Source organism: Anomaloglossus baeobatrachus, chromosome 1, assembly GCF_048569485.1.
Source record: "Anomaloglossus baeobatrachus isolate aAnoBae1 chromosome 1, aAnoBae1.hap1, whole genome shotgun sequence".
In the NCBI taxonomy this organism is placed as follows: Eukaryota; Metazoa; Chordata; class Amphibia; order Anura; family Aromobatidae; genus Anomaloglossus; species Anomaloglossus baeobatrachus.
This window is the reverse complement of record NC_134353.1, coordinates 191,379,045-191,393,147: the sequence shown is the minus strand read 5'-3', so window position 1 is coordinate 191,393,147 and position 14,103 is coordinate 191,379,045. Positions and strand designations below refer to the sequence as shown.

The following is a 14,103-nucleotide window of genomic DNA, read 5'->3' as shown; positions in this document are numbered from 1 at the left end:
ATATTATTACATTTCAATACATATATCCTTTATACTTACATGAATCATTACAACATTAAAACAAAATGTGGGTTTTTTTTGTTTTTTTGTTTTGTTTTTTTTGTTTTTCTTCACCTCCAGGCAATGACTCAAAAGTTGAAGGATTGGTAAATTTTGAGAAACTCAGGATGATTGCAAAGGAGATTCGCCATGTTGGCAGAATGGCCTCAGTAAACATGGACCCTGCCTTGATGTTCCGTACAAGGTGCGCTTATGGTTTTTTTTTCTTCTTTTTTTTTTTTTCCTTCTGTTTTTAAAAGTTTGATAAATTAGTTTTGAACTTCTAACCTAAAATATAAAGTAAAGAATTTCTATTCTGACCAGCTTCAGGTAGTTTTCAGGTAACACCGGCTTTCCGGAGTCTGTTAGATAAAAATTATACATACAGTATCCACTACCTTACTAATCAACACATGCTGTTGATCAATGGGGTTCAGGTCCTAAGTAACCACCAAGCTCTTAAATTTTTTTTAAAAAATTTTGAAATTCGCAGCTACCTTGTTTTCACAAAAATAAGACATGGTCTTTTATTATTTTTCTCCAAAAAAATGCTCTAGGGCTTGCTTTTGGCGTATGTCTTATTTTTGGGGAAACACGGCTATTTCCTGTGTACTGCTAAGTTTACCCCCAAAAGAAGGTAGATAACCTCCAGAAGCATCTGACTGCCCAGACATGTAACGTTAACAAGTGAATGGCGCCTCTCACATACAGGTCTGCATCGCGGTCAGGTCCCCCTGGGTTCTACAGCAGTCTCTCCCCCTGCTGGCCGTAACCCGTATCATTGTAGCAGAGTTAGTGAGAGCGGAGTAATACTGCTAACGTGTGTGTGTGTGTGTGTGTGTGTGTGTGGAATGATACTGCGATTGTGTGTGAGCAAAGTGATACTACGATCATGTGTGCGAGAGCAAAGTGATACTACGATCATGTGTGCGAGAGCAAAGTGATACTACGATCACGTGTGCGAGAGCAAAGTGATACTACGATCACGTGTGCGAGAGCAAAGTGATACTACGATCACGTGTGCGAGAGCAAAGTGATACTACGATCATGTGTGCAGGAGCAAAGTGATACTACGATCATGTGTGCAGGAGCAAAGTGATACTACGATCATGTGTGCAGGAGCAAAGTGATACTACGATCATGTGTGCAGGAGCAAAGTGATACTACGATCATGTGTGCAGGAGCAAAGTGATACTGGGAGGCGGTGTGGATGAGTGCGGGTGAGTGTGGAGTTGAGGGACCTGACAGCGACACAGATCTCTGTGGGAGAGCACATCCACCGTTGGCATTTGCCGGCTGTAGTTGTTCAGGGTCTGTTGAGTGCAAATTAATTTTTTTTTGGGGGGGGGGGCTGCCTACTTTCTTTTGAAGCTGGATTCTCTCTTTTGGGGATGTTTGCTTTCTCTAATGAAGCTGTATTTTTTAACTTTCAGCTGTCTGGCACTTCCTTATTGAACTGCAACTAGGGCTTGCTTTTGGAGTAGAGTTTATATTTTAAGCATACTCCAAAAAGGCAGAAAATACTTGCTTGGGCTTATTTTCAGGGTAGATCTTATTTTCGGGGGAAGACACTAGCTAGGCATTGAGCTTACTGCTTCAGCGGTCACACACAGTGAGGTATTGGGCAACAGAAATTCAATTACCCCCATACACCGCTGTGTGTGTGAGTATCTGCAGGATCTGAGCGCTTCCTTCTGTTTAGCTGCGCGTTTCAGAACTTTTTTAGTGATCGGTGGGGTTTAACCACCTGGAACTCCACCAATTGGCAGTATGTGTAATGGAGGGATATATAATAATGTAGTATATAGTGTATATGTCTATATATTCAAAGAATATATTAGATCTAACAGATATAACACCCTTGTATTTGTGGGACTTAGCGGTATTAAACCCCGCCTGATAATGCTCCTATGTTCCTATGTGTGCCATGTGGAAGTGTCTGTTGGCTGCCCGTGTGTCTTGTCTATGGTCTGGGCCTTTCTTTCTGAGCTTGTGATCTTTCTTTCCCTGTTTCTCTCTACACTTGCTTCTCCCTCCATGGCTCTCACTTGCAGGAAGAAGAAGTGGAGAAGTTTGGGGTGAGTTGTTTGGTGCCCATGTTGCCCTCTGCCACATATTATTTCCATCCTTTCCATTCTCATTATTTCCTTTCTTTGGCTTTTCGCTTTTTGTTACCTTTTAACCCTCTTGCCAGCAAACTAATGATTTACTGAGCTGATCTAGTGTTAGTTGGTCCATCAACGAGTATTATATACAACTGAAAGGTTACACTGTCGTTCCCTCACTCTTGGCAGAACAATGCTTCTTCAGACACATTACTACATTTGGTGTCGGCCATGGCAGGGACGTATCTTGATTAGATACTAAACATTCGATTGATCGTTTCCATTTATTGGGCCATCTTTTATTTTTTCCCCTTTTAGCTTTGTAATAGGGTAACTAATTCTAAAATTGATCCATAGTTTTTGCTGAAATGGTTTCCGGCATCCTGCAGATCAGATGTGACTGGTTCTAGAGCTTGAACAGAAATGTTGCATGCTATTTTTTTTTTAATCCAGCTATGGATGCCGGACTGGAAGTCTACATTATAATCCATTGTGTCCAACCAGACACGACCCAGCCTTCCTAACTTGCCATATATCTACTCACACACGGTCTTAACCAACCTTACCAAAAAAAGTACTGGTTTATTATGTTGTAGTCACAGTTATTCTAGGTGCTTGGTAAGAGAAACATGATGCAGAAGGTAACGCAAAGCGACTGCTTCATCCTTCTCAATAATCGATAAAGGTCCATAGTGCATGGTCATCAACCTGGACCGCTTCATACACTAACCAGCTACTTTACTGACCACAGAACGTGTAGTTAACCCAGTAATCGTCATCATCTCTCCCCACCAGTAACTGCAGTAAAACCGGCCAGTTTTTGCAGCATGAGCTTTTTTCCGTTAGTGATGTAGTTGATAGTTATGATCCGAGCTGCAGCTTTGGACCATCCACATTGGTTGGGATCAGGTTATGTGAGCTGTAGCATTGGCCTGTGGGTAATGTTTAAAGGGGCTATTTGCATAGTAGTGTTTTCTGTACTAGCTTTACTTACTGGAATGAGGCATGTTTAGCTTAAATCCCCCTCATATGACCCTTGCATGACTACATTTTTCTCCATCACATCATAGGATGAATGGGTTATTTCATTGTTAGTGGTCTTCTGTTTCCAGGTCACTCAGTCAGGGTAGCACCAATGCCACTGTCCTCGATGTGGCACAGACTGGAGGTCACAAAAAGCGAGTACGACGAAGCTCTTTCCTAAATGCCAAGAAACTGTACGAGGATGCCCAGATGGCTCGCAAAGTGAAGCAGTACTTGTCCGATCTGGATCTTGAAATGGATGAGGAGAATCTACAGACTCTATCAGTGCAGTGCGAACCAGCAACAAATACATGTAAGCAACATGCTACATACAGCAAATCCGCTCTTTGGAAGTCGTTTTGGGCTCTTTGACTCTTAGCCATGGGATGTGTCTAGTGCACAACTGAATTTATTACATACAGTCCCTGATTGGACTTATTTGGGGTATAATGTCTTTATATATTCTATTCTAATATTTTATATATTTTTTTTACATTTTTTTTAAGTGCCAAAAACACCTTGTGACAAGAGATCAGGGAAACCTGACACATCACCAGTAGCCCCACGGGCAGCAACGCAACAGAAGCAGGCGACAACTTTAAAGCCAAATCAGGCCTTGCAGGTGCCCGCCGTGTCACTCTATCCGTCTAGGAAGAAGGTACCGGTCAAGGATCTTCCTCCCTTCGGTTAGTGAATTATTTACCTCTTTTAATGGACTCTCTGTGGAGTTTATATCATAGTTGGCAGCTGTCAGAAAAAGTCAAGTAAAGTATTGAAAGCTTCATGGCTCTCTGTGTGGTGTGAGAGCAAAAGTAGGGTCCTCACCCTGTTCAACATCCGAAAAAAGACCTCTGCTCGATGCTCAGAAGGATAATTACCATGGGCAATCCAATTTGGATTCTCTGCAGTAATTATACTTCTGAGGATCCCAGAATATACAATTGGAGCTTTTTTTTCCCTCTGATAAAAGTTAATTAAGGCATGCAGACTAACACAACTCAGTACAATGCACGCAGAATAGCATAACGCAATACAATATTAGAGCTGCTGTATGGACTGCTTATCTACAGGTAGGTAAGAACTCCTGGTGTGCAGACTTACCCAAGATAGGGAATGATATGTTAAAACCTTTTTAACTGTAGGATTGGTGATCATTTACTGGTCAGTGGGGGTCAGACCACTGCGATTCCCCCCTCCAGTGATCCCCGCAACTGGGTTCTGTACAGCTGTTTTGAATGTATCATAAGTGCGGTAGCTCAACTTCTACTACATTCATTGTCTATGGGAATACTGGAGAAAACAGCGTAGCACACTCTGTCCCATAGACAAGGAATGGATTTGGAAACCCAGTGTAATCACCAAGTGAGGACACATCTACTGCAGTGGAAATGTACCGTTACATGCCAGCCATTTACACAAATATCCGTCTATGTAATACGTGGGCATGCCATCTCCTCCAGGTCCATACAAGATGGAGAGTAATCCCAAGCAAAGGATAACTTTCTAGCATTTTCTAGGAAACAGTTTGCTGTAAATATCCCCCGTGTGATCAAATATAAAGAAACGTAGAATGTAGGCTTCCTTGTAACATTTCTGTTACAGACCCCAACCCCAATACCATTAGATCAGGTTCTTTCATACTGATATATGTCCTCTCTAAAAGGCATCAACTCACCACAAGCGTTAAAGAAAATTCTTTCGTTATCAGAAGAAGGAAGCTTAGAGCGACACAAGAAAGGGGCAGATGACACGCTATCGAATGCTTCATCGCAGCTCTCTTCTCCACCCACCTCTCCACAGAGCTCTCCTAGAAAAGGTATTATGGCCCGATGTTCACAACAACGTGCTGTGCAGAGGCCATAGGCACTGACGTGTAGCTGTGTGATGGTTGTGCTACTTCTAGAAACAGAGGAGAATCCCTAATTAATGACAATAATACATATATAACACCTGTATAAGACTTTACTACCAGACCAATTTTTTCATTGTTTTGCCAGTGCAAATAGTATTGCCAGCACATAGTGGACACCGCAGGCGACATTCTTGTTAATATGTTAATAATTTGCTTTGCAGGTTACACTTTGGCAGCAAGTGGCACTGTGGATAACTTCTCGGACTCTGGGCACAGCGAGATCTCTTCCCGCTCCAGTATTGTTAGCAATTCCTCATTTGACGGCATGCACCTGCATGATGATCGACGGCAGAGGCATTCAGTGAGCATTGTAGACGCTAATCTGGGTGTGGGGCGGCCTGACAGAAGAGCCGTGATGGAAGTGGACCCCTGCATAGGGTATGTGACCGCTCACTTTATGCTAATAGCTGTTAAAATGTGACCATCAATAACACCGCTATCACCTCCTTGCATAGTAGTCACAGTGGTGACGTGTGTGAAATTAAAGAAAAAAAAAAAAAACAGATTATTGACTCATCCAAAAGCTGATTTATTTTGTCAGTTGTCCAAAGCTGCAACATATTGACCACTCACCATTTACATCACTTGTATATCATGTACATTTAAAGGTAATACCTAAAGAGAAGTTACCGTGAAATATAGAGCAACTAGATTATTACAAGGGATGGAATGCCTCCCATATCTCTTGCACGTGACTTATCCCCTCCAAAGACAATATTAAGGACCAGGGGGCATACACTGCGGGGGGAAGTCATAGCAGTCAGACTGTGGATTGCCCTAGCACATCAGGTGGTAATGGCAGGCACTAGAACAACTTTTATAAAGAGACGGCTGATTTCCTCAGTGCACATAACATTGTGGGTTATAATTTAATGACAAAATGTATAATTGCTGGAGAAAGGTTGAACTTGATGGCCCTAGGGTTTTTTCAACCTATGTAACTACTGTCGATCTATCAATTTATAAAATAGTATATGTTAGTTGTTGTTTTTTTCATTTTCATAACGATCATGAGAACTAAATATATCTTGGTACAGAATATCATTATGTGATGTAAAATAAGAACTGATTTGTTAGCGATGTGGTGGTCTCGGTGAGTAACAAGTCCCTTTTTTCTTTCTCGTTCTAGCCCTTACACACATTTGGCAGAGAGCAGAGGTTTATACGCTGCCGCTGCGGTTCTGTCCTCTCCCAGCATGGAGGAGCTCTCCCAGGACCAGGGTGACAGGGCATCCCTGGATGCTGCGGACAGTGGACGTGGTAGTTGGACATCTTGCTCTAGTGGATCTCATGACAATATACAGACTATACCACATCAAAGGAGCTGGGAGACTCTTCAGTTTGGTCAGGTTCATTATGATGGCACATCAGATGGAGCAGGTTTCTGGCCACCAGGGACTCATCTAGACCAAGTTAATTTTCCTGATCATAGCACAAAGTATGGCAGACACAATCAGGGAAGAGAGGCTTTAGATCAAGCACAGTCCAGAGCAAGCTGGGCATCATCCACTGGCTACTGGGGTGAGGACTCTGAGGGTGACACTGGCACCATTAAGAGAAGAGGTGGAAAAGATGTTTCTCTTGAAGGAGAAACCAGTAGCCTAACGTCCCAGATGTCCGAGGAAGCAAAGGCTCCGCCAGTGCCCACACACATAGCCGTAACAGCGTCTTCATCAAAAGGTCTTATTGGTAAGAACACGTTATCTTACTATTTACATCTACTAGGAAATGTTGTGATGCCAAGTGTTGTTCACGTATTATATAACTAGATAAATCAACAGATATTTCCAGATGAGCAGAGAAAATCCAATGGTAGATAAGTTATCTTGTAAAGACTATGATGATATCACAAAGCAGCCATTAACATTCTGGTTACTCCAGTGTTACTTTGCCCCATAAATTCTTAATGTCTAACCAATAGTGATTTTTAAACCTACTTATAGTATGAAAAAAAGGTACACATGATTTGGAAAATAAATGAGCAGCCAGACAATTAGCGAGCTCGACTCATGTGCCGAGTATAATGGAAGTCAATGGGGAACTCGAGCATTCTTCCGGAAAAACTTTCAGAAGATGCTTGAGTTCCCCAATGAAATCCATTACACTCGGGTACTCGAGTCGTGCCCATCCGAGCAGTAACTGCTCATTATGAGTACTGAGCATGGTATTGCTCACTCATTACTAATTAAGACCCATTTGGTACCATTGCATCTAGGATCTCTTCCCATCACACAAGTATAAAAGCTGATTAGTTCCTCCAGTAAACCTTCACATGCAATAGTCTTCTATAGTCTAATATGGATTGCTCTGTGCGCATCTTTTACTTTGATCGATCTCTATAAACCGGCATTTAAACAACTGCCACTCGGTAAAAGTTTACTGATCTGAGATCATATTGTGTTGCAGGTCAGATCATATAAACGGACCTTAGTTACCCTTCATTTATGAACATCAGAGCTACAGAACACACCGGGGGGTACGGGGTAGCAGATTGAGCTTGTAGGGGCACAGGAGTTGGATTTTTGATCGCCCTAGAATCCCAGTACTGTAGCCAAGCTGCATTTACCGATAGTTACTGTGCCCACTCCAGAAGCTAAAAAGGCTGGCATTGCTCAGTGTCATTACGCTTGGCATTATAGTTTGCACTTACTTTTGTTTTATCTCCTTTGTTTCGTTTCTCTTGTGACAATAATTGTCTCTTATGGTAGTGTATTGTGTTACCACAGCACGGAAGGATGGACGATACAGAGAGCCGCCGCCAACACCTCCTGGATATGTAGGAATTCCCATAGCAGAGTTTGCTGACGGACACCCACAATTATCTAGGAAGCCTCCCGATTACAACGTAGCACTACAACGCTCCAGGATGATGGCCCGAAGGAGCGACAGCGAAGGAGCTCCAGTTACATCCCCATCTTCTCATAATCACCCTTGTAGCAAGCCGGTTAACAAGCCACAATGGCATAAACCCAGTGAGGCAGACCCACGGCTTGCCATATATCAGACACAAGGGGTAGCTGCAAAGGATGATGGTGAGTGTCTTATGGGTCGTTGATGGATTTATTGACGCTATTAAGCACATTGGTGTAGAGCAAACAAATGCCATCACATATGGAATAGTGACTGTATATAACCGCTAGTGATAGAGGGGGAATTTATATACGAAAGACCTGTTCAGTGAAATACTCCACTGCGTTCCCTGCCATAAAACCTTACTAACCGCTGATACTTGCTGCCTGCAGATCAGGTACCGGCTGTATGATCTCAGCCAAGTATGTCTGACTCTGAACATACTTTATGAACTGCCGGGAATCAGGCCGCATGGGAGAGCTTCTTCCCGCCCTCTGCTAGTGACGGACAGGATTGTTCTTGCATGTGTGTATAGGGACAGACCTGTCACTGCGGGGTAACAGAAGCTGGCAGGGAAAAGGTGCCGTGGACATGTCTGTCCAACTAGTATCCTGTGCAGCTTGGTCCTTACTGGCTTTTACAGTAAATTTGTCTCTGACGTTGCTGCGTTTTACAGTTAAACATACATGGCTGAAGTCATGAAATCATACTGCCAGAGTCAGATTTGTGCTGCTTGTAGTTCATGCACCATCTATGAGATGCAGGTTCTCTTTAAAGAGACCCGGTCAGTATGATTACCATTAAGACATGGCTGTAATGGCGCTGTAATACAGATTACATTGATACCTTTTGTAATGAAATATGTTTTATTGTACTTCTTTAACCCTCAACTGGTGAGGTGGGGTTTGCAACACCCCAGGGAAATTTTGTTGAGCTGGCATTCATTGGAAAATGCTGGCATGAATCATCAATGTGTTACATTTTCTGATACTTGTGGGTGTCAAACATTTGGTATACTCATGTGTAATCAATCGCCAATAAGAAAAGTATTAAAACAAATGGGATCTTTGCATTTTCTGTAAAAAATTAGAGATTTCTAAACACTGGGGTATAGAAGCCCCACATCAGCAGTTGTGTGACAAAAATCCCACCTCGCCAGTTGAGGGTTAATCTTTATTTGACGTTTTCTGCTATTTAGGTGTACTGGGGTAGAGCGTGCACCGAAAGATAACTAACACAAACTTCTAATGGTGATTAAAGAACAACAAAGCGCATTTCTTCACTAAAGCGGTCACTTTATTCTGGATTACAGCTCCATTACAGCCATATCTTTTATGTTACATAATTGTGCTCAGAGGCTCTCTTTAATTGGGATTACCAATGAATGGTCACATTTATTTATTCTTTTAACTTAAACTGGCGCTTTTGAATGGCTCCTCTATTCTTATAATGAGGGCACATTGCCATTCTCCATTCCTCCCACCACCATAAAGCCCTGCACTTGACCTTTGTAGCACTGTATCCATTATTGGGGGGGGGTGTAATATGTAAAGATTCTTTAAGGATATTATTATAGAAATAATGTGAGGACATATTTGGACTTGTATGAAGATGGCAATTCTCGGCCTCGCCACTGACAAATGACCCATCTAACTGCAGTGTTAGGCTTTGGAAAAACTGTAAGGAAACCTTTGTGTTCCCTCATTGTGAGCGGACGTACACCTGTTTAAGGCCCTGTAAAGTGGCCTCTTCTAATCCTCGATCAGATGGATTTTTTTTTGTACTTGTTTTATATCTGTTTTTTTTTTCTCTTGCAGATGATGAACAAGTGTCGGCAGTATGAGGTTAGGACCTTGTTCTGTTCTAGAATAAGTCACCGGAATTGGAGAGCACAAGAGGATGCCCAGAATGATTGGAGTCTGTGGAGCAGTTTCCTCCTCTGCCTTATACGCAGCACTGGGCATCTAATATCCTGTTCTACTCCCTGGCATGTGAATTACTGTGAAGACATCACCGCGGCACTTTTCTTCCTCTTCGAGTTGTGTTGCTTGAGATAAACTGTGCAGGAAGCTGCGATCTGATGGTAGCTGGCTGAATCTTGCACAGTATCATTCCAAATTAGTCAGTCGCCACATCAGCAATGACTTCTATTGCACTTCTTCATGCCTGGATGGTGTCTTTTTTTTTTTTTTTTTTCTCGGTTTTAACTTTTAGTCCTCTCTAGCTTTGGCTACTGTTTGTACGGCCGGCTAGTCATGTGCTTCTATCAGCCATTTTTAACTTTAGCTGAGATTGCATTTCAATCGTCTCTGTACGCAGGTTTATTGAGTTGGTTTACAGATCTGTTACAATATGCCCCCGGCGTGCGCGGTCCTGTGTCATGGGAGGTGCACGATTTACGTTCGGAGATCTTCTTTGTTACATCAGGATATTTACAGTGTTATTTGACATCTAAGTTATGACTTATTTTTTTATATGTTTATATAGAGATTTTTAATTGGAAAAAAAACTGGATTATATTAAAGTGACGGCAGCTTGGGACATTCAATTCTTGCTACTAGTTGTTAATACTGAGCTAATTTGGTAGCCCGTTTTTCATCCTTCATCTAAAAACAATCACTCTGTCCAGCGAGCGTTGTCCTGATCTCGGCTATCTCATTCATCTGTGTGACACGGGGACTCGAGAAGCGTCATTGTGGGATACTGCACTTGTAGAGAAGGCGAATGTGTAGCGTTCATCTGCTCACCGCTGCTATTTTACACTTTCATGACCAGAATCGCCATCTTTCTCCCTTTGCACAGACTCCGGATACCTGAAGGCTGCCAATCCGAGGAATACTCCTGTGTGAGGAACTTACCATCTTGGATTACTATCATTTTTTTTTTTTCCATTTGCTCTAAACTGATCATATTGATCAGTGGTTTAACATATATATATATATGTATACAACTTTAAAGAAAACAAGGAAAGAAATGACAGTGTTTTTTTCACTGTGTAAAATGACAGCAGTGCTTTATTTAATGATTCTCTCCTGTTCTCATGGCTTTTGTCGACCTTCCCTCTATATCACATTGTCAGTTATGCCTATGTAATTCTATGTAATATGCATTTATTTGCCAGCTTTTTTTATGTAGGTGTTGGACCTGCTGTATAGAGGCAGACACAAGGCCAGATCGATCTCACATTGCACAAAGCATCATATAATGGTAGATTCTAGGACTGCTAACCTCAGTTCGCTCTGTGATGTCAAGTGCAGAATGTACAACTAACTGGTGATTTCATCATGCTTTTTGATACTACTTGTACCTGTATGTCTTTTAGAAAGACATTGGTAGAGTCTGTATCCCTTTTGTATTTTTAATACAATAATTGTACATATTGGTTATATTTTTGTTGAAAATGGTAGAAATGTACTATGTTTATGCTTCTACATCCAGTTTGTATGAAGCTGGAGAATAAATAAATATAACAGTTGCTGGTGGCTAATTCCTCTACTGGGTTATGATAATACAGTGTGCTAACATGCTACGAGGGTGGCTAGTCGAGGGATATAACACCGTTGGGACTAGTCATTGCGCTCATTAGCATAAGATAAAAGATCTTTAGAAATACTTTTTCTATCAATCCCTTTATCTATGCTAGTGTATACAGGGACTGCTAGGCAGGGATTAGTAATATGCACCTCGTAGTTCTGGGGGCAAATTGCACCTGACAGGTTTCCTTTCAGTATATCTGAAAGCTGGATTCACAGCCTCACAGCTCAGTACTGCGCCGTACCCTCTGCTGCTGGTAACAAATCCTACACAGAGAATGAAGCAGGAATCCATCCCTTTGTATGTGCTGTGTATGGGAAATATTACAGTAGCTAGTTTTTTCCCAATTAGAGGCGCTAAAAAATAGTGTGCCTGCAATAAGAAATGCTGAAAAGGGCAGAATACAATTCATATAATGGGCAGAAATCTGGTTATTACTCACACACCCACATTACATCTCATTCTGATAAGTTACTTGGCATGACAGGTATGCTTTAACATTACATGCATCGGACTATTGGACGTTTGTGTAAATCCATTTTTTATTCCATTTTACATGTTATATTTACAAATGACATATGGATATTCTCAATAAAGCAAGTTTTGGCAACAGTATAATGATAGAGCGAAAAGAGGGGAAAAAGGTAAATGATTGTCTTACAATAAAACACCAAAAATAATGGCATTTTGCCAATATCAATCAAATATCATGAATAATGTCCCAATAGTCTGATATTGTGATATTCAAATGTTCAATAAACAAAGAAACTGTGGGACTATCAGTCCTGTTCGAGGGGTAAAAGGGAGTTGAGCAATGTGGAATAGGGGGAAAAGAAGACGAGACAAAGAAGAGGAATAAAGAGTAGGGATTGAGGAGAGGGTATGACTTTTGGAACTTTAGTACATTCAAACTAAGTCAGGACTACAGCAAATTATTTCTCAAGCGATGGGTTCCCTCCATGCTCTGTCGTTGATATAAAGACTTATATCCTCCTAGTAGTGTATCATGTTAATGTTAAGAACATAGGACATTTAATTGCCACTGTACAGTAATATGGTAAATTGAGCATCTGAAAATCACTTTATAAAAATGTTTCAGCCACAAGTTGGCCCGCTTACTGTCTATCTTGTTGGCCACTGCCTACTGTCAAGTGTAATCAGTCTCTAGCATACAAGTGTAGCTGGGCTACAGACAGTGGGACAATTCTATCTGCGCCTCCTCTACAATCTGTGACACTGCAAACCAGTACAACAGTATGGCAGGAAAGTAAGTTCCAGTACCTGTAATACTGGCACGATGCTGAGGAAGATGAACCATTCACTGAAAAGGACTGGATGTAAAGATACAGAGCATGAGAATCCGTCCAGGAACTGTGCCTATTAGGCTACTTTCACACATCCGGTTTGAGCTCTGCGGCTCAATCCGGCTGTGAAAACTATGCAACGGATGCAGCGAAAACACCGCATCCTTTGCATAAGTTTTTACATGCGGCCCGTCCGTTTTTTTCCGGTTGCGGCATGCTACTGAGCATGCGCAGTGGAAAAAACCGCATGCGGCGGCCGGATGCGTTTTTTCCGCATCGCGCCGCATCCGGCCTCCATAGGCATGCATTGAAAAATGCGCCGCAGCGGCCGGATGCGGCGCGATGCGGTGTTTTTTGCCGGAGCAAAAAAACGTTGCAGGGAACGTTCGATCCGGCCGCGGCATCGGCTAAATCTGCCGCATGCGGCAAAAACCGGACCGAACGCAAGCCCCTGCGGCACAATACGGCACTAATGTAAGTCTATGCAAAAAAAACCGCAACCGGCGTTACAAAAGCCGGTTGCGGTTTTTCTGCAGAACGCCGTATTGTGCCGCAGAGCAAAAATCCGGATGTGTGAAAGTACCCTTAGACTGGTGTGTACACCCTGAGGGTAGCTAGACCATACTTTGTACACGTTATCTGTGGAAGAACAGGTGCACTTTAAATCTAGTGCACTAGTAGTTCCATAATGGGGAGAAGGGAAGCACCTGGTTTATATTCCTCTCTTCTGGGCGTATACAATGCTTGACTGCATAGAGGAAATTCTCATAAGAGTATAGAAATGTGTCCTGGTCTGTATATTCTACATAATAGATAGGACATTTGTATGCAATGCCACATTTCTTGTACAAGATAAGGTGTTAATACTGTGAAGTAATTCTTAAGGGCTATATGATGTGGTGCTTTACCATAGTGGAGGGTCCCTAATACATGAAGATAAACATCCAATATGCCTCTCCTCCATCTGAATGAAGTATAATCCATGCAGCGTCGGAGTGCTACCATAGACCTAAGGATTTGATCAGCTGCGGTGAATGTCACACAAGTTTCACTCTCTGCAAATACACATTTTAAGATCCGCATTAGTCCTGAAAATCAGCTGATCTCTTAGCCAGACATCTTGAACTGCACATTGATGTGGATTTCTTATGCAAAATCTGCACTGAAATTGTGGGATAAACTGTGGCTGAACAGAGCCCTAAACGTCCTAGAAATGTTATGAACTCTATGAATCGTTCTTAAACATGGAAGCATTTCACAAGCCAATTAATTAAAGGGATTGTCCACTTCTCAAACATCATCTTCATGTCTAGGATGGCCTATCCTTAAATTAATA

At 42.0% G+C, this 14,103-nt stretch overlaps 1 protein-coding gene across 13 annotated transcripts in view; it reads left to right on the top strand.

The window, feature by feature from the left end:
* The window catches only part of RAPGEF2 (Rap guanine nucleotide exchange factor 2), a 288,204-nt gene extending 276,800 nt beyond the window's left edge, over positions 1–11,404 (top strand). For 7 of the 13 annotated variants that reach the window (XM_075347417.1, XM_075347402.1, XM_075347443.1 and 4 more), the window contains 9 exons: positions 121–244; positions 2,094–2,117; positions 3,257–3,480; positions 3,674–3,853; positions 4,831–4,983; positions 5,241–5,457; positions 6,209–6,768; positions 7,788–8,111; positions 9,747–11,404. In XM_075347417.1, the coding sequence (XP_075203532.1) occupies positions 121–244; positions 2,094–2,117; positions 3,257–3,480; positions 3,674–3,853; positions 4,831–4,983; positions 5,241–5,457; positions 6,209–6,768; positions 7,788–8,111; positions 9,747–9,772 (1,832 nt within the window). In that variant the 3' untranslated portion in view covers positions 9,773–11,404. The remainder of the gene's footprint in view (positions 1–120; positions 245–2,093; positions 2,118–3,256; positions 3,481–3,673; positions 3,854–4,830; positions 4,984–5,240; positions 5,458–6,208; positions 6,769–7,787; positions 8,112–9,746) is intronic. The other 6 variants (XM_075347428.1, XM_075347410.1, XM_075347480.1 and 3 more) reach the window with 4 other exon arrangements.
* The last annotated feature ends 2,699 nt before the right edge of the window (positions 11,405–14,103 follow it).